Genomic DNA, 21,238 nt, shown 5'->3' on the forward strand with positions numbered 1-21,238 from the left:
GCTTCTTGACCTCCTGCATACATGTTTCCCAGGAGGCAGGTAAGGTGATCTGGTAATCCTACCTCTTTAAGATAATTTTTCATAGTTCATTGTGATCTGCACAGTCAAAGGGTTTAGCTTAGTCAGTGAAGCAGAAATAGATGTTTTTCTGGAATTCCCTAGCTTTTTATATAATCCAGCAGATGTTGGCAATTTGATTAATATGTAGTTTTCCTGTTATTATGTATGGTTCAGGAACCATTGGAGCCATTATTTGAAACATTTTCTTAAACAGAATTGAATAAATAGTATAGGTTATTCCAGAATGGTGAAATAAGATTTGCATAGAAAAGGGCAGTGATGTAAGAATTCACCTGTCTAATGTTCGTGACTGTGAAGGGTCCTAGGCATAACCCGCAAGGAGAGTCAAACCCCCATTCCATAATGTGAGCTATACCTTGTGCCTCTGTAGGTGGGGGGAACAGTTAGCATTCTTGGGGAATGTGTCCGGGTGCAGTGAAGGCCAGTCCTTTGAGGGAATGAGCAACCATTCTGTGCCTGGGAAGACATCTGGTGTTGTGGAGGACCATGACTTGAGACTCTACCAGCCAACTGGAGTGGAATTTGCACCCTAGTTCAATTGGCTATCCTTTTCACCCTGGCATTTCGACACTCGGATCCACCTCTTAAGCAGACTAACCATAGAGCCAAAAGGAACACTCTTGCCCTGAGTGGGTCATTTGATCCCTATATAATTATTCTGTTGGGGTCCCTAGAAGTATTCCTAACGAATCCAAGGCTAGAAACCAAATAGCAGCAGGGTTCGAGTCAGTATTATTCTGGTGGTCCACCATTAATAAAAATGTTGATTGGATAAACTATATTTACTATAACCAACAGAGGTTTGTTAACATACCAGAGATGCTCTAAAGGTAATAGCAAAACAGATGCTACCAGCAAAATGGCATGGGGAAAATTGACTGGCCTTAGACATGATTCTGGAGAGGGCAATGGCACCCCACTCCAGTACTCTTGCCTGGAAAATCCCATGGACGGAGGAGCCTGGTAGGCTGCAGTCCGTGGGGTCGATAAGAGTCGGACACGGCTGAGTGACTTCACTTTCGCTTTTCACTTTCATGCATTGGAGAAGGAAATGGCAACCCACTCCAGTGTTCTTGCCTGGAAAATCCCAGGGACGGGGGAGCCTGGTGGACTGCCGTCTGTGGGGTCACGCATAGTTGGACACGACTGAAGCGACTTAGCAGCAGCAACAGTGCAGCTTTACTCTGTAATGGTTTATTTCTTTTCGTTAACTGTTACAGAGTTAAAGGATCGGCAACCAAGATCATTTTAAAACTCTTTTCTTTTTAAAATTTAATCTTAAAAGATTTTTTGCCAAATCTGGTTTGTTTCCCTTTCTATTCTTCCCTTTTGTCACCAGATTATTCTTTCTTTTTTTAACATTTTTTTTTAATTTTTATTTTTTAATTTTTACTTTTACTTTATTTTACTTTACAATACTGTATAGGTTTTGGTATATATTGACATGAATCCGCCATGGGTGTACATGAGCTCCCAAACATGAAGCCCCCTCCCACCCCACATCATCCCTCCGGATCATCCCCATGCACCAGCCCCAAGCATCCTGCATCCTACATCGAACATAGACTGGCGATTCATTTCTTACATGATAGTATACATGTTTCAATGCCATTCTCCCAAATCATCCCACCCTCTCCCTCTCCCTCAGAGTCCAAAAGTCTGATCTACACATCTGTGTCTCTTTTGCTGTCTGGCATACAGGGTCATCATTACCATCTTTCTAAATTCTATATATATGTGTTAGTATACTGTATTGGTGTTTTTCTTTCTGGCTTACTTCACTCTGTATAATAGGCTCCAGTTTCATCCATCTCATTAGAACTGATCCAAATATTTTTAATAGCTGAGTAATACTCCATTGTGTATATGTACCACAGATTTCTTATCCATTCATCTGCTGATGGACATCTAGGTTGTTTCCATGTCCTGGCTATTATATACAGTGCTGTGATGAACATTGGGGTACATGTGTCTCTTTCAATTCTGGTTTCCTCGGTGTGTATGCCCAGCAGTGGGATTGCTGGGTCATAAGGCAGTTCTATTTGCAATTTTTTAAGGAATCTCCACACTGTTTTCCATAGTGGCTGTACTAGTTTGCGTTCCCACCAACAGTGTAAGAGGGTTCCTTTTTCTCCACACCCTCTCCAGCATTATTGCTTGCAGACTTTTGGATCGCAGCCATTCTGACTGGTGTGAAGTGGTACCTCATTGTGGTCTTGATTTACATTTCTCTAATAACGAGTGATGTTGAGCATCTTTTCATCTGTTTGTTAGCCATCCATATGTCTTCTTTGGAGAAATGTCTATTTAGTTCTTTGGCCCGTTTTTTGATTGGGTTGTTTATTTTTCTGGAATTGAGCTGCATAAGTTCAGGTTATTCTTTAAGTTCTCTATTTTGCTAAAAAATAGTTAGATTTTTATTTATTTTCTTCAAGTATTTAAGTAATATACTTTTATAATGAAGGTCAAAGAAGTGAAATGTCACAATATTTGATTTCATTAGCATTTATTGGGGCTTCTTTTGTGGCCTACAATACATGGTTAATGTTTCATGACTGTTTTTATAAATTCAAAAAGAAAATATATTCTAGGTTTTTTGTGTGCAGTTTCTGATCTACAGCGTAAGCTATGATCTGAAGCTTTAATCTTCTGTATCTTTGCTTAGTTTTTTATCTGATCATTTTGTAAATTTTGAGATTTTTTTTAATATTTTCTAGTTAATATATATTCTGGCTTTCTTTAATTTTTCAAAATATTTCAGAGCTTATTGTTAAGTGTTAATGAATTCATGATTATTATCTGTTTTAAACTATGTATTTTTAAACTATTAGGTAATAATAGTTTTTCCTTAAGGTGTTTTGGGATAAATTTTTATTTTTGTTTCCTTTAAAAATTTTTATCCTACTTGTCTTTCTGGTTAATATTTGTCTTATATATAGATTCATTTTTTTCTTCCATTTATTTTTTATGTCTCTCTTAGACAACACTTCAGTGGATCATTTTTTAAAAGAACCAGTAAAACATTTAAATCTGCCTTTTAATGAATGGGTAACTTAATTGATTTATATATAATTACTATTTTATTAGAACTTATTTCTGTGACTACTTTTGTGTTTCTGTTTATCATGATTTTTTTTTTCCTCCTTTTCTACCCCCTTCCTTGTATACCTTAGAACATTCTCCCTTGCCTCTGGTGGGTCTTATCTGTCTTTATCTCTCTCCCAAATACCAGCTAACCAAACAATCACAATTGCTGTCTATGATTTTACTCACAGACTGTTACAGGTATCGTATATGAAAACTCAAGTAAGAAACTTTGTAGAGTTGAGTTATTTTCTGACTCTTCATAAATTGTTGGATATCTTTTGGTTCACTCTGTATTTTAGAGTACTTTCTCTGAGAGTCCTTTCAAGCAGAGATTGAGTGGTTGACTTTGTAAGGTATTAAATGTCTCAGGATATCATATTTAAACAACTCAAATATTTAAGCCACTGATTACATTTAAACTCTTTTCAACAGTTATTTAATGAGCTATAAAATATCTTAGATGCAACGGCTATTTTCTCTTAAGACTTTTGAAAATAATAATCCATTGTTTTCTTATTTCTGTAGTTGATGAGTCTCATTTTTGTCCTAATCAATAGTCACTAATTGATTCTTTGCTGTACTCTGCCATTTAACCAAACCATGTGTTCTTTATTTCAAAAATTATTTCTTCATGCTTAATAATTTCAGTTGTTTATTATTTATAATTACTTGGTTTTGCTTTATGTTTCCAATATCCTTTCTATTTTTGAGAAGATTTGTTATGCTTATTTTGAGTTCTTCCTGTTATCTGGGCCATTGATTTTGCTTCCTTTTTGTAAGGTGGCTTCAGTTCAATTCGGTCGCTCAGTTTTGTCCAACTCTGCGATCCCATGAATCACAGCACGCCAGGTGTCCCTGTCTATCACCAACTCCCAGAGTTCACTCAAACTAACATCCATTGAGTCGGTGATGCCATCCAACCATCTCATCCTCTGTCGTACCCTTCTTCTCCTATCCCCAATCACTCCCAGCATCAGTATCTTTTCCAATGAGTTAACTCTTCGCATGAGATGGCCAAAGTATTGGAGTTTCAGCTTTAGCATCAGTCCTTCCAATGAACACCCAGGACTGATCTCCTTTAGAATGGCTTGTTGGATCTCCTTGCAGTCCAAGGGACTCTCAAGAGTCTTATCCAACACCACAGTTCAAAAGCATTAATTCTTCTGCACTCAGCTTTCTTTATAGTCCAAATCTCACATCCACACATGACCACCGGAAAAAAACCATAGTATTAACTAGACAGACTTCTGTTGGCAAAGTAATGTCTCTGCATTTTAATATGCTATCTAGGTTGGTCATAACTTTCCTTCCAAGGAATAAGCGTCTTTTAATTTCATGGCTGCAGTCACCATCTCCAGTGATTTTGGAGCCCAAAAACAAAAAGTCTGACACTGTTTCCACTGTTAACCCATCTATTTGCCATGAAGTAATGGGACCAGATGCCATGATCTTTGTTGTCTGAATGTGCAGCTTTAAGCCAACTTTTTCACTCTCCTCTTTCACTTTCATCAAGAAGCTTTTTAGTTCCATTTCACCATCTGCCATAAGGCTGGTGTCATCTGCATATCTGAGTCCTTATTGACAAATACAGACTTAAATTGAAGAAAGTAGGGAAAACCATTAGACCATTCAGGTATGACCTAAATCAAATCCCTTATGATTATACAGTGGAAGTGAAAATTGATTTAAGGGACTAGATCTGATAGAGTGCCTGATGAACTATAGACAGAGGTTCGTGACATTGTACGGGAGACAGGGATCAAGACTATCGCCATGGAAAAGAAATGCAAAAAAGCAAAATGGCTGTCTGGCGAGGCCTTACAAATATCTGTGAAAAGAAGAGAAGCGAAAAGCAAAGGAGAAAAGGAAACATATAAGCATCTGAATGCAGAGTTCCAAAGAATAGCAAGGAGAGATAAGAAAGCCTTCCTTGGCGATCAGTGCAAAGAAATAGAGGAAAAGAACAGAATGGGAAAGACTAGAAATCTCTTCATAAAAATTGGATATATGAAGGGAGCATTTCATGCAAAAATGGGCTCGATAAAGGACAGAAATGGTATGGACCTAACAGAAACAGAAGATATTAAGAAGAGGTGGCAAGAATACACAGAAGAACTGTACAAAAAAGATCTTCAAGATCCAAATAATCACGATGGTGTGATCACTCATCTAGATACAGACATCCTGGAATGTGAAGTCAAGTGGGCCTTAGAAAGCATCATTGTGAACAAAGATAGTGGAGGGGATAGAATTTAGTAGAGCTATTTCAAATCCTGAAAGATGATGCTGTGAAAGTGCTACACTCAATATGCCAGCAAATTTGGAAACTCAGCAGTGGCCACAGGACTGGAAAAGGTCAGTTTTCATTCCAATCCAAAAGAAAGGCAATACCAAAGAATGCTCAAACTACCTCACAATTGCACTCATCTCACACGCTACTACAGTAATGCTCAAAATTCTCCAAGCCAGGCTTCAGCAATATGTGAACCGTGAACTTCCTGATGTTCAAGCTGGTTTTCGAAAAGGCAGAGGAACCAGAGATCAAATTGCCAACATCCGCTGGCTCATCCAAAATGCAAGAGAGTTCCAGAAAAAGATCTATTTCTGCTTTATTGACTATGCCAAAGCCTTTCGCTGTGTGGATCACAAGAAACTGGAAAATTCTGAAAGAGATGGGAATACCAGACCACCTGACCTGCCTTTTGAGAAATCTGTATGCAGGTCAGGAAGCAACAGTTAGAACTGGACATGGAACAACAGACTGGTTTCAAATAGGAATAGGAGTACGTCGAGGCTGTATATTGTCACCCTGCTTATTTAACTTATATGCAGAGTACATCATGAGAAACGCTGGGCTGGCGGAAGCACAAGCTGGAATCAAGAAATATCAATAAGATGGCTTAGTTTGTTATATTTCTTTCAGAGTGCTTGTGTTACTGCCACATTTCATGCTCCCCTGTACTTCTCCTCAGGACTGCATATGCTCTTGAAGAATTATCACCTATCTTGGTGTGCTGTTAACGTGTGTATGCGTTAGTGTGGAAGAGGGACCTTGGGAAGAGTGAAAGCTTGGAGCATACCTTTGAGACTTCAGGCAGATTTAGGGAATAGGATAGGCTTGCTTCTCAGAACTTACAGGCTTGCAGTCTTGTCAGGGAATTCCTTAATTTTAAGGAATCCTATACATTGTTTTCTGTTTCTCAAGGGCCCTCTGTTTCTTATCAGTTACTAGAAAACAGGAATGAGCAGAGCTGCACGCAGCTCTCAGGACTAAGGTCATGAGGCAGAACACATACATGGATTCGTTTCAGTAACCTTTTACTTTTCTGTAAAACTCCTTAGTCATGTTCCTATTTCCAATACGTGGATTGTCTTCTGGCCCTGTGACGATTGTTACTCCCCTAGTTACTGTTGTTATGCGTCTGGTTTTGGTGTTTTTTACTTAACCTTATTTTTTACCTAAAGCTTCCTTGTATTGCAATATATAAGAACACGCTGCCCTGAATAAAGCACCCTTGTTCCACTAGAGACTTGGGTCCCCTGCATCCTTCTTTCCTTGGCTTTCTTTTCATCGACTCCTGTCCCCAGGTTCTGGTCTGTCAAGAAGACCATAACACAGTCTCGGTCAACTACTTCCTGTTGGCTTCTGTTCTAGATAATCTTACTCTTCAGAGGACCTCTCAGTCCCTCTCCCTCAGCCTTTCCTCTTTTCCAGGGGCTGCTCCCCTTAGGTGTAAATGGTACTGGGTATTCGGGGGAAGGGGAAGAGTGCTTGGCCGAGTCTTCTGTCCTGGTTATCAGTTTTTGCCTCCTCTAGTTTTCCGTACTGTACTTGTATAAACCCATTGCCTCTTGCTTGTGCTTTTGCCCAGTGTGAGGAAGGGAGAAGAACATATGAGGAAAATTCTTTTTTCCCAAGATGATTCTTTGCTGTGCACAGGCTGTCTCCTACTTGCAATGATTGTATTCATTCAGTGCTAAATACCAGCCATCTTCTTTCTTTCCAAGGGTTTTTCAGTTTTGTGATAAAAATTTCTGGGATCTATTAAGTTTTCCTCTTGTCTCTGTGCTGTTTCTCGGGTCTTAGTCCTGAAGGGAGCCATCAAGCTATCTTGTCTCTTCTAGTCCTTTCTAAAAATGCTTTTAAATGTATATTGTTCAGTAGCTCAGTCATGTCCAACTCTTTGTGACCCTATGGACTGCAGCATGCCAGGCTTCCTTGTCCTTCACTGTTTCCCAGAGTTGGCTCAAATTCATGTCCATTGAGTTGATAGTGCCATCCAATCACTTCATACTCTGTGGCCCCCTTTTCCTCCTGCCTTCAGTCTTTCTTAGCATCAGGGTCATTTCCAGTGAGTTGGCTCTTGTCAGGTGGCCAAAGTATTGGAGCTTCAGCTTGAGCATCAGTCCTTCCAGTGAATGTTCAGGATTGATTTCCTTTAGGATTGACTGGATTGATCTCTTTGTGTCCAAGGAATACTCAAGAGTCTTCTCCAACACTGTAGTTTGAAAGCATCAATTCTTCAGTGTTCAGCCTTTTTTATTGTCCAGCTCTCACATCCGTACATGTCTACTGGGAAGATCAAAACTGTATGGACCTTTGTTGTCTAAGTGATGTCTCTGCTTTTTAATATGTTGTCTAGATATATATGCTTAATGTCTTTCCCTAATTGGAATTCTTTGTACAGTTTGGTATGTTTATTTTTACTTAGCAGTAGCCCTTAGAAACTTCCATGTCAGGACAAAATAGATTCTTATGTAAAATCAGAGAAAAGAGGATACTTTCTACTTAATTAAAAGCCTAAAACTATAAAGCCATCTGTTTATAAACTTAATTCATTTAATGAACTTCTACTATTATAATCCAAGTAAATCACCTTCTAGGTAGTTTTATGCTTTTATGTCTAGATATTCAAAGTTTTATTTATAAACTTCTCCAAGATAGAGATTCAATATATCATTTCACTGTCTCTCAGATTCCAATATGATGCTTTACTCTTAGTATAAGTGCATGGGGATGACCCAGAGAGATGTTATGGGGAGGGAGGTGGGAGGGGGGTTCATGTTTGGGAATGCATGTAAGAATTAAAGATTTTAAAATTTAAAAAAATTTAAAAAAAAAAAAGTTAATTAACGTTAATAAACAGAAGTATCTCTCTGCAGGATTTGTCAGCCTCTTTAGAAGCAGTATATGGACAGGCCAAAGAAGGAATTAACTCTGAAGAAATACTGGAAAAATTTAATGACTGGAGGTGTAATAAAAGAGAGGAGTTCACCAGTGTTAGAAGTGAAACAGAGACTTGTATACAACGTCTTGTATCATGGTTCCAGAATACTTTAAAGGTAACAGGAGTTCTGTTACCTGGTGATGTTATAGCATAAACCAGGGAATATATATTTTTAAATTTCCCACATGTAATTTACTTCTTTCTGAGAGCGAGGGAGGGGGAGAGAGAGAAAAAACATAAGAATGAGAATGCTGGGATAGTAGAGTGAGGGATTTACCTATTTACATTCTCTGTTTAGGACATATATGAAAACAGCTTCAGTCAAGCTACAGGTGTAAGATAATATCTGGAGTTTATTACAAGTGAATTGTTTATTTTACAGCTATAGTGTAGAGATAATGGTATGTGCTTTAGAAGATAGAGCTTTCCTCCTTTTGCTTTCTTTTTTAGAAAGATATATGTGTTTTAACATAGTTGGTTAACTAGTCATCATTAAAATGTTAGGCCGTGTTTAAGTCATTCAGGTTTTACTTATCTTAAATATCTTAAAGATATCTAAAATGGCAAATATTAGTCTTGGTTATTAAATATTAGAAAAGATATAATTTTTTTAGTTCTTATTTATTATTGTGAAAACACTACATAATTTTCTAAAAGGCTTTGAGATATGTGGTTTGTATAATGTACTCAGAACCCTAACTGAATTTTTGCCCAATTTTGTTACTGATTCTCTGTTCTTCTGTCTGCTTTGCAACCTCCTGAGCAAGGACAAAAACATCTTTGGTATCATTTATCCCTCTATGTGATTGGTTTCCATATATGCATTTCTAGCTTTGTTTTGGGAAAAAAAAAACTTTTTCTCTAGCTACTTGTAGAGTTCTTCTTTTTTGATGCTTTCTTATGGATACATTAACATAACTAAGTTATTTCTTTGTCTTCGTTTGTTTCAGAATCATCCTCTGTTTAGGTTGTCTGTTATCTTTCATTTCCATTGCTATTTCCCAAATCTAGACCTCCATAATCACAGATCTGAACCTCTGAAATCAGAGTGACTGCTTATGACCTTTATGTTTTATATAATAATTTGGACCCATGATTTTATTCTATTTTTATACCTTATTATAAAGTCTGTTTGCTGATAGGAATTACCTTAGTTTTCCTAATGAGATGAAAACTATCAGAGTTTAATTTTTAACCTTTATTCTTTAGATTCCTCAATTCTAGTGAGTCATCATTATATATCAGGTGTAATCATACCCCCATTCCTTTGTATAAAGGCTGGTTTTGTCTACCTACTATCTGTCCAGTTTGAACTTGCCACCTGAACAGTCAAGGTTCTTTACCAGTTGGACAGTCTCTTTCATTATTCCCTCAAATCATCCTGGTCTTGTCCCTGTTTTTTTCTCATACTTTTCCTCTGTATTGTCCTCTCATCTCTCTTAACCACTAATTACTTTAACAAAATCTGTATTTTCTTTAAGTGTGTGAGGTGTGTGTACCTTTTCTTTTCCCATGCATAATGTTTTTGAAGGTAGTACTTTATATTTCTTATGTTTATTTCCCCCATATTATGCAATACATAGGCTAGTGCTCTGCTCCAAGTGTAAGAATACAATACTAATTGAAATAATTAAATGAGATACTTCATGCTTTTATTTTTACAAATGAGGCCTTTGATCTGTCTGTGGAAGAATCACTGATTTCTGATGACACAATTGATAATATTGATGAAATCCTGGAGAATACTGAGTCAGGTGTCTGCAAGGAGCTGGAGATATCTCTGATTGTGAGTACTGGTATTCCTTAAAGCAAAGTGTTTTGTTTTGTTTTTGTTTTTGTTTTTTTACTAGGTAGACTTAGCTTTCCTTGTAGAAAAGCCTGTCTGAAATACTAATACTGCCAAGTTCTAATCGAAACACAATGAGAAGTCTTATATCTTCCACAGGGTGATATTTTCATTTTAGTAGGATATTTCACATAAAGAAAAAAAATCTAATATTTAATTCTAGGAAAACAACTCTTAGATTAATCTGATTCTATCAGATTTCAATAGCAATTAAGTCTGTCATACTCAGTAACCATAAGATAAAACTCCTCAGAGTTTATAAAAACGTGAAATAAAATCTGAGAGACCTTTTGGAAGTGAATACACAAGATTGATTAGTAGCTGTCTTTCCATATTGTATATATTCTCTATTGCTGTATAAAGCTAAAAATTAGTATATTTTATAATGTTAATACTGCTCACTGGGACTCCTAACCAGCTTTTTAGGTTGCTTACTAAACTGGTTATGTTCTTTATTTTGTTTCTCTTTTCCCTTTGTAATTTTATAGAGTGACATTAAAAAAAATGCATACGCGTTACTGTATTTCCCCACTGTCAACTGTGTCAAGTTGTCCTTATTTAGATGGTTTGTCAGGCTTGATTTTAGATGTGGTTGTTAATAAAAATAGTGTTGAAGTTCTATATATTATTTAGTTTTTATGTCTAGCATAGTAGTATTCCTGATTTCCTTTAATGCTCTAGTTTAGACAGCTTTAGGAATAATAGTGTTATAGGAATAAAATTTCCCATATGAGCATCTTTGACATAAGTTTCACTTCTCCCTAGAAAAAGATGTATGTTTAAGAAATATTTTGAAATATACAAATTTGTTAAAGATGATATTTTGAATTTTGTCCATTGTTATCAAAAGTTTTAATTATTTTGTACTCCTTCAAATATAATTCTTTTTGTGTAATTTCATTTAGGAACAAGGTGATGCAGACAAGGACATCATTTTAAAAACATGTAGTCAAGTACTACAAAAAATCCGTTCAGAGGAAAGCCTTATTGCCACAGTACAATCCAAGTACAAGGACAGTGTTGAGGTTGGAGTATGCTTTATATTATTGGTCTTACATACAGATGCTTTGAAATTTTTAATACTTAAACTTTTCTTAAGTAGTTAACACCCAGTGTGTAGATAAATTATTTACTATTTCTGGAAAAATACTATAGCCATTGTTAGCTGGTATATAATTAAACTCACCCTATAGTGGCAATAGCAAATTTACTGATAAAATACATGGAGTTTTTTTTTTTTTAACCTTTGGTTTTTATTATGCTCACCAAAACATAACTTTTATCTTTTTCTTTCTGCCTATACAAGTTTACAGTGGAAAACTTGCTATATACAGAAAGATAAGGAGGAGAAATAAAAACACTGATTGTTTTCCCCTTAGCTTAAGAGATATTCAGTGTTAGATTTCAGAGTATTTCCTTTTTGAATGGTAAATTATTTGTTCAGTTCAGTCGCTCAGTCGTGACTGACTCCTTGTGACGCCATGAATCACAGCATGCCATGCCTCCCTGTCCATTACCAACTCCTGGAATTCACTCAAACTCATGTGCATCAAGTCGGTGATGCCATCCAGCCATCTCATCCTTTGTCGTCCCCTTCTCCTCCTGCTTTCAATCCTTCCCAGCATTAGGGTCTTTTCCAGTGAGTCAATTCTTCACATGAGGTGGCCAAAGTATTGGAGTTTCAGCTTCAGCATCAGTCCTTTCAATGAACACCTGGGACTGATCCCCTTTAGGATAGACTGATTGGATCTCCTTGCAGTCCAAGGGACTCTCAAGAGTCTTCTCCAACACTACAGTTCAAAAGCATCAATTCTTCAGCGCTCAGCTTTCTTCACAGTACAAATCTCACATCCATACATAACCACAGGAAAAACCATAGCCTTGACTAGACAGACCTTTGTTGGCAAAGTAATGTCTCTGCTTTTGAATATGCTATCTAGGTTGGTCATAACTTTTCTTCCAAGAGTAAGCGTCTTGTAATTTCATGGCTGCAGTCACCATCTGCAGTGACTTTGGAGCCCCCCAAAATAAAGTCTGACACTGTTTCCACTGTTTCCCCATCTATTTCCCATGAAGTGATGGGACCAGATGCCATGATCTTCGTTTTCTGAATGTTGAGCTTTAAGCCAACTTTTTCACTCTGCTCTTTCACTTCCATCAAGAGGCTTTTTAGCCTCTCTTCACTTTCTGCCATAAGGGTAGGGTCATCTGCATATCTGAGGTTATAGATATTTCTCCCAGCAATCTTGATTCCAGCTTGTGCTTCTTCCAGCTCAGTGTTTCTCATGATGTGCTCTGCGTATAAGTTAAATAAGCAGGGTGACAATATACAGCCTCGACGTACTCCTTTTCCTGTTGTAACCAGTCTGTTGTTCCTTGTCCATTTCTAACTGTTGCTTCTTGACCTGTATACAGATTTCTCAAGAGGCAGGTCAGGTGGTCTGGTATTCCCATCTCTTTCAGAATTTTCCACAGTTTCTTGTGATCCACTCAGTCAAAGGCTTAGGCATAGTCAATAAAGCAGAAATAGATGTTTTTCTGGAACTCTCTTGCTTTTTCCATGATGCAACGGATGTTGGCAATTTGATCTCTGGTTCCTCTGCCTTTTCGAAAACCAGCTTGAACATCTGGAAGTTCACGGTTCACATATTGCTGAAGCCTGGCTTGGAGAATTTTGAGCATTACTTTACTAACGTGTGAGATGAGTGCAATTGTGCAGTAGTTTGAGCATTCTTTGGTATTGCCTTTCTTTTGGATTGGAATGAAAACTGACCTTTTCCAGTCCTGCGGCCACTGCTGACTTTTCCAAATTTGCTGGCATATTGAGTGTAGCACTTTCACAGCATCATCTTTCAGGATTTGAAATAGCTCTACTGGAATTCCATCACCTCCACTAGCTTTGTTCGTAGTGATGCTTTCTAAGGCCCACTTGACTTCACATTCCAGGATGTCTGGCTCTAGATGAGTGATCACACCATCATGATTATCTGGGTCATGAAGCTCTTTTTGTACAGTTCTTCTGTGTATTCTTACCACCTCTTCTTAATATCTTCTGCTTCTGTTAGGTCCATACCATTTCTGTCCTTTATCGAGCCCATCTTTGCATGAAATGTTCCCTTAGTATCTCTCATTTTCTTGAAGAGATCTCTAGTCTTTCCCATTCTGTTGTTTTCCTCTATTTCTTTGCACTGATTGCTGAGGAAGGCTTTCTTATCTCTCCTTGCTATTCTTTGGAACTCTGCATTCAAATGCTTTTATCTTTCCTTTTCTCCTTTGCTTTTTGCTTCTCTTCTTTTCACAGCTATTTGTAGGCCTTCTCAGACAGCCATTTTGCTCTTTTGCATTTCTTTTCTGTGGGGATGGTCTTGATCCCTGCCTCCTGTACAGTGTCACAAACCTCTGTCCATAGTTCATCAGGCACTCTTGTCTATCAGATCTAGTCCCTTAAATCTATTTCTCACTTCCACTGTATAATCATAAGGGATTTGATTTAGGTCGTACCTGAATGGTCTAGTGGTTTTCCCCACTTTCTTCAATTTAATTCTGAATTTGGCATTAAGTAGTTCATGATCTGAGCTACAGTCAGCTCCCTGTCTTATTTTTGCTGACTGTATAGAGCTTCTCCATCTTTGGCTACAAAGAATATAATCAGTCTGATTTCAGTATTCACCATCTGGTGATGTCCACGTGTAGAGTCTTCTCTTGTGTTGTTGGAAGAAGGTGTTTGCTATGACCAGAGCATTCTCTTGGCAAAACTCTATTAGCCTTTGCCCTGCTTCATTCCATATTCCAAGGCCAAATTTGCCTGTTACTCCAGGTGTTTTTTGACTTCCTACTTTTGCATTCCAGTCCCCTATAATGAAAAGGACATCTTTTTTGGGTGTTTGTTCTAAAAGGTCTTGTAGGGCTTCATAGAACTGTTTAACCTCTTCAGTGTTACTGGTTGGGGCATAGGCTTGGATTGCTGTGGTATTGGAATGGTTTGCCTTGGAAATGAACAGAGATCATTCTGTCATTTTTGAGATTGCATCCAAGTACGGCATTTCAGACTCTTTTGTTGACCATGATGGCTACTCCATTTCTTCTAAGGGATTCCTGCCCACAGTAGTAGATACAATGGTCATCTGAGTGAAATTCACCCATTCCAGTCCATTTTAGTTTGCTGATTTCTAGAATGTTGATATTCACTCTTGCCATCTCATCTTTGACCACTTCCAGTTTGCCTTGATTCATGGACCTGGCATTCCAGGTTTCTATGCAATATTGCTCTCTACAGCATCGGAGCTTGCTTCTATCACCAGTCGCATCCACAACTGGGTATTGTTTCTGCTTTGGCTCCATCCCTTCATTCTTTCTGAAGTTATTTCTCCACTGATCTCCAGTAGCATATTGAGCATCTACCGACCCGGGGAGTTCCCCTTTCAGTATCCTATCATTTTGCCTTTTCATACTGTCCATGGGGTTCTCAAGGCATTTATATTATATATGTACATATGAATATTATATGTATTGCATCATTTTGTAAACTGTTTGAAAATGTGTTTGTCATTTAATGGTTTTTCTTGAATATTTTCCCATATGATTAATAATTCCTCTATACTGTGATTGTGAGTGAATAAAACATCATCTCTTGCATAGATATATGATGTTATTTAACCTTTCATCTGTGTTAGATATTAAGTTTACTTCCATTTTTTTTTACCATGAAACTCTATGGTTTTTGTACATAATCTTGTGTATTTCCTCAAGTAGATTCCTAAAAATTGTTAATTACTTAGTCAAAAGGAATGAATATTCTTGAAACTTGATATATATTTTCAAACTACTTTTGGAAAAGATAAATTCGGTTTACATCCTCACTGGAAATTCCCTTTTGCATTTTCTGTAGTGAAGTGCGTCTCACTGTGTGTCCAGCTTGAAATACTTTTTACCTTTTCTCCTTTGACTGCTAGAATGATATTCTTCTAAATAGATATGCAGAAATTCAAGAAGTCAGTGGGTAGAATTGTCTTGTTCAAAACTGTAGAATTTTTTATTTCAATCTGAGCTCAGTAAATATTAGTTGAATCTTAATAGAGAGAGTGATCCGAAGGTGACTGTTCAATAAATATTGTTGTTTGTGTGTTGAAAATATAACGACTCTTTCTCTCACTTAGTTTAAGAAACAGATTATTGAATGTTTAAATGAGAGTCCCAGCGTGGATCACTTGCTCTCCATTAAAAAGACACTGAAAAGCTTAAAGGCTCGACTGAGATGGAAATTGGTTGAAAAGAATAATTTGGAAGAAGTAAGAAAACAGTTGGTTCTTAATGAACTCTGTGTGTACCTAATTTTACTTGGGGTCTGCTTCTTAAATACACTCTTTAAAATTATTTCCTTTTTGTTTTATATACTTTATCTCTTTTTCCCTCTGTAAGTTACTATGTTAATAATGTAAAACATTTTCCTGTGTCATGAAATGTTTTCTAAAAATGTTTTACATGGTTGCCTTGGTTGTTAGTAACATAAATGTTTTTGAATAATTTAAAAAACTTTTACTGGGACTGTTGCAATGTCTATTAAAAACAAGCCTTTACATGCTCAGAGGTGACAGGGTGCTCCCCCAAAGGTAGAATTTTGTTATAAAGATCAGGATGTCTTTTGTTAAGTCTCTTTTTAAGGGCTGGACATAGTATTTCTTGCAGATATTTTAAGTTGTTTTCATATGTAATAGAACAAAAAGAATTAGGGCACTTTTAGCTTTTAGGCTTGAAACTTTGTGAATAAACTGTCATTCTTTGTTCCCTTGAGGATTCCATTTACTTATCAAAGGGGTTTACATTATATCTTAATCCAACATGAATTAGCTTTCTTTCTCATTGGAGCAGTTAAGCATGGAGTGGAACTAATTTAATAGTTTAAAATTCTTCTAGTTTTATCCTCTTTTGGGCTGTAGGACGTGAGGTCTTTTTTAGTTTACTTTTTTAACTGTTATAGAAATACATCTAACCTTAAAGACATGTGCCTTTTAAGGAGACTTATTTATTATCATTGATGTTTACAGAGTCTTTAGGAGTCCTACATTGTTTTTCCTAGGCATGCCACATGTTTACTGATTTTTTAAAATTAAGTTTTACATGGAGAAAGATTCCGTGGAATTTAATTGTATTCTGGTTCCTGTTCTTGGTATTTATTTTATGGTGGCAGTTGGTCATCTTAGAGAACATCTATACAGCAAATTAAGAGATAAGAAAAATCTATGTAATAGACTTTATGGCTTTATTTTTATAATCCCTTTGTGTAGGTTTTAGAAAATTCAGGGTTAGAATAAACTAATATTAAACTAATATTAATTTGACAATTATGTTATGATGGACTGTTAAGTGCTAGATATGGAAGGATATGTAAAACTCAGACAGTGATTTGCCATAGAAGTTACATTAATTCTTACTAGGAAAGACTTGTTTTCAGTCTACTTTGATAAGTCTGTAACGTTACTTTTTTCTTTCTGGTTAAAGTCTGATGACCATGATGGATCTGAGATTGAAAAAATAAAACAAGAAATAACTCAGTTACGGAATAGTGTCTTTCAGGGAATTTATCATGAGCAGGAGGAATATGTAAGTATTTGATTCTTTGAAATGTTGAATTAGTTTTAAAATTGGATTCAAATACCTGTTTTTATGAAGTGGACTGTAATCACAAGGCAGAGATTATATTGGCATAGTTATCTTGGTATGGGGGTTTCCCTGGTATGTCAGATGGTAATTTGCCTGCAAAGCAGGAGACGTGGGTTTGGTCCCTGTGTTGGGAAGACCCCCTGGAGAAGGGCTTGACTATCCACTCTGGTAGTCTTTCCTGGAGAATTCCTTGGACAGAGGATCCTGGCAGTCTGTAGTCTATGGTGGCGCAAAGAGTCAGACACAACTAAGTGACTAACTGTTGATAGAATAATATTTATGTGAACTTAGATGTTAATTTCTGATGACAGAATATTTCATAACCATTGTTCCGGATGCTTGCAGAAAATTGCAGAAAAGTATAAAGAAATATCATCTGTAACTTTCTCAATCGGTGATAACAGTAGTATAATTACACTAAACTTTTAACTTATCTTCCTTCTAGTCTTATTTTTACAAGAATCAAGATTATATCACAGACAGTTTTGCACACTACTTGTTTTCTGTTTAACATAAAGCCCAAAGATTTTTCCTTTATTAAAATCTATATGATTATTATTTTAGCTTAAGACTGCGGTGAAAACATTAACAGGGTACCATAATTCAGTTGAATATTACAAAATAAAACTACTGGGTTGAGGGTGAGTTTTACCACTGATTTTTGTTACTTTGGAAGACTCAGTCAGCATATCTTGTCTTTAAAATGGAAAGAATATTGCATTTTATATTTTAGGGATATTATGGGAAGAAAAGGAAGGTAAGAAACAGTGCACTGAAGAATAAAAGTACTATGAAAATGATAGGCACTTTATTATGTGATATTTAGCAAACTCACCTGTGTGTACTTCATTATCCACCTTGTGAATATTGGATAAAATAACTGTCTCCCATGAACTTGATAACTGTCTGGAAATTTTACTGACTAAAACATGTGATAAGTGACTTTTCTAAGGATATTCAGTTGACACACTTGCTGCAAATTAGCTTTTCTCGAGCTACATGTTTATTTTTTTCTTTCCAGGTTTTTATGATTTTTTTCCTGCATGAAATAGCCAGTATTTTAAAGTGTTACTGTGTTCTTATATTTTGAGAACTAGTGACAGTTTGTGATTCCCCAGTTGATTTTTTCATCACATTTTTTCATTTTAGCTTGAAAGTGAGTGTGGACTTTGACCTTAGGCAAGATTTTGTGCCTGTATATGTAAGCCAAGCTTAAAGTTTGTAGTAAACTTTTTCTTCTGTTAGTAAGGTGGTTAATTTAGATCCAGGTTGACGCTTGGTTTTCATTTATTGTGGTAGAAGGCAAAATCAATGATTTTATGTCTTATGAGGTTATATATATATTATTAGATTAGAAGTCTTGTTAGATATTTAATAAGGGAGGTACCAGGATGTACGGTTGAATATGCATTGATCTATAATAAAAATATATATATTTTTAAAATTTAGGCGAAGCTGAGTAGCTTAGTACAAAAATGGTTCCCTGAGCTTCCTCTACTTCATCCTGAAATAGGATTACTTAAGTACATGGTAAGCTTTGTTTCCTTTGAGAATTACTACTATGCAGAGTGCTGAAAAGTGATGATGTAACAATTATGTATCATTGTTAAATCTATAATAATCTCACTATAAAAATGTTTCTGCTGACTGGTTTTTAGTATTAGAACTTTCTCAAGACTGTCTTTCATACTTGCATTCTGTATTTTAATTTTTATATCAGTTTGCATGTTTTCTGTATTTTCTCTTTTTCTTATAACTAAAGAGAAAACATTTTGCATGGCACTTATTTGAATTAAACGTGTTTATCTTTTGAATTGATGAAGCAATTTTACCTCCTGTTCCCAGAGTTAGAATAAAAGCAGGACTCTGATAGTCATGAAGAATTTTTAAACAGAATGTATCTTTTAAAGCAGGCTGGAAAAATTATTCTAGAGAAGTTGAGATAGAAGTTAAGGTAGATATGTTAATGTGAGTATGATTTTCTAGGCAGTCAGGATTCAAAGCTAGGAGATCAGTGTATTGGCTAGGACATTGTGGAGCAGGATTGGTAAACTCTGGCTCTCAGAGCAGAGTCTGTTAACTCTGTTTTGTTATTTTGTCTGCTGCCCATGAGGGTCTAGAGGAGATGTTTATTCTTTAACATTGTCATTAAATTCATGATAATAGTTTAAATATAGTACCTAAAGGAATGTTCACATAGATGTCTGAACTGATAAATATATAAGATTAAAGTCCTGTAAACTGTTAAAGCAATTACTGAATAATCTTTTCAGACTAAACTTTAAAATAATGTGAGATTTTCCTTGCAATTATTTAATTTTGCTTAGAGACTATTTTATGTAGGATGCGTGAGTAAATATGTGATACTATATGGGGCTTGAAAATTAATTTCAAAAATACGCTAATCTGTTTTATTGTGGAAGATTAATCATGGCTTATGATTCTCTTCATTGACCTGCAAAACTGTTAATCATAATCATATGATTGGTTATGGATACCCTTAATTATTTTAAGGTGTTTTCCTGTGATATGTGCTTTAGGAAATCCCTTGTAGGTTGATTATATATTGTGGATTACTTAAATATGGTGACAACACTTAAAAAAACAAAATAATTTCACAATCCCTCATTATTAATAAGACTATACCACAGTAAAACTCAGCTTGATTTAAAATGTCGATAGTCATGTTTTAGTGCAAAAAATTATTCCTTTTAAAAAGTATCAGGAATACATAGTAGAATTAAATTATTTGGAAAAAATTTTCAATTTTAATGATTCCATTTCAAACAGAGGCAGGGGTGTTAGAACTCTGTTAGTTCCTAGAATTGTGGTAGTCTTAATTTTTAGACTTCTCATTCCCATTCTACAGCCTTCTTTTTATTTTTCATCATTTTAATATTTTTTAGGAAACACATTAAGTTTCCCAAGTAAACATCAGGGTTCCTTGGACACAGGGTTCATCCCAGTCATTTTCAGAATCTCGTGTAGAGATGTAGCGTGATTAAGTATATGGTGATTACATTCTGGGTGGGAATTCAAGTGCCAGGAAATAGAAAAAATATAAAACTTTAAATATTCTTATTTTATTGGCATCTCCAGTAGAGTTCATGATATCCAGTCCATCTTTTAGTATGTAACTAATTTTGTTATTTGAAAGTGCTGTGGTTGTTTGGTTTCTTGAACTATAACAAAAACTTATTCTTAGAACTCTGGTGGTCTTCTTACAATGAGCTTGGAAAGAGATCTTCTTGATGCTGAGCCTATGAAGGAGCTTAGCAGCAAGCGTCCTTTGATACGTTCTGAGGTTAATGGGCAGATAATTCTTTTAAAGGTAAGTTTAAGTTCTTTGGACTTGTGGGAGATTCAGAGAAGTACCATGTGGTGGTGGTACTTCTACAGGAAAGTAAAGACCCACTGTTTATTTTCTAAATTATATGAATTAACTGGTATCATGATAATGTTTCCAGTTTGGCTGCCGTAACTACCTTGTATTTAAAGTTTCCCTCATTTCCCTAAATAATATATGTTTTTAATAGGATATACTTGGTTTTCTCTTTTCAGGAGAACTTAATATGATCTAGCTAAGAGTCAAAGTTCTTATTTTTCTTAGATTTCTATTTGAAATCTCAACTATTTTGCCAACAGTCTTCTGTTCTTTGATTTCTTCTCTTCATTGACCTGCAAAACAGTTAATTATAATAGTTGGATAATTAATTTGGCCTTAGTGGGTATATATTGTAGACTACATTTTAAGCTACTGGTAGAATTGTTCTTTTCTTTTTAAATTATATCATTAAAAGCAGATAGGAAAACTACTCATGCAATTAAAAAATAAATTTAGATATATTTTAACTTACATAAAATTTAAGTTGAAATGATATATAATTAGAGTGAGATTTTAATCTTAGGACTGCCTCTTCCTCTTTTTTGGTAAAAGGGCTATTCTGTGGATGTCGACACGGAAGCCAGGGTAATTCAGAGAGCAGCTGCCTATCACAGAGCTTGGAGAGAAGCTAAAGGAGAATCTGGGTTGCTACCACTGATATTCTTATTTTTGTGTAAGGTAAAGTTTTTATGCTAATCTCTTTCAGAAAACTTTTTATTTAAAATATGTTTTAGTTACAAGCCTAATAGAAGTAAATGCTTTTAACTTTTTAAATTGAATATATAGTTGATTTACAATTTTGTGTTAATTTCAGGTATATTAATTTCATAGCACAGTATTTTTGCAAGTTATATTCCATTGTAAGATAATAGGTAGAATTCCCTGTATTACATAGTAAATCTTTGTTGCTTATCTGTTTTATATATAATAGTTTGTATCTATTAACCCCAT

At 35.7% G+C, this 21,238-nt stretch overlaps 1 protein-coding gene across 2 annotated transcripts in view; it reads left to right on the forward strand.

Annotated features, from left to right (window-relative positions):
- The window catches only part of STK31 (serine/threonine kinase 31), an 84,996-nt gene that overhangs the window by 32,928 nt on the left and 30,830 nt on the right, over window positions 1-21,238 (forward strand). For both annotated transcript variants that reach the window (XM_005679294.1, XM_005679295.1), the window contains 8 exons: window positions 8,332-8,511; window positions 10,066-10,182; window positions 11,148-11,267; window positions 15,399-15,530; window positions 16,741-16,842; window positions 18,352-18,432; window positions 20,108-20,233; window positions 20,840-20,965. In XM_005679294.1, the coding sequence (XP_005679351.1) occupies window positions 8,332-8,511; window positions 10,066-10,182; window positions 11,148-11,267; window positions 15,399-15,530; window positions 16,741-16,842; window positions 18,352-18,432; window positions 20,108-20,233; window positions 20,840-20,965 (984 nt within the window). The remainder of the gene's footprint in view (window positions 1-8,331; window positions 8,512-10,065; window positions 10,183-11,147; window positions 11,268-15,398; window positions 15,531-16,740; window positions 16,843-18,351; window positions 18,433-20,107; window positions 20,234-20,839; window positions 20,966-21,238) is intronic.

This window comes from Capra hircus, chromosome 4 (genome assembly GCF_001704415.2).
Source record: "Capra hircus breed San Clemente chromosome 4, ASM170441v1, whole genome shotgun sequence".
NCBI classification, from domain to species: domain Eukaryota; kingdom Metazoa; phylum Chordata; class Mammalia; order Artiodactyla; family Bovidae; genus Capra; species Capra hircus.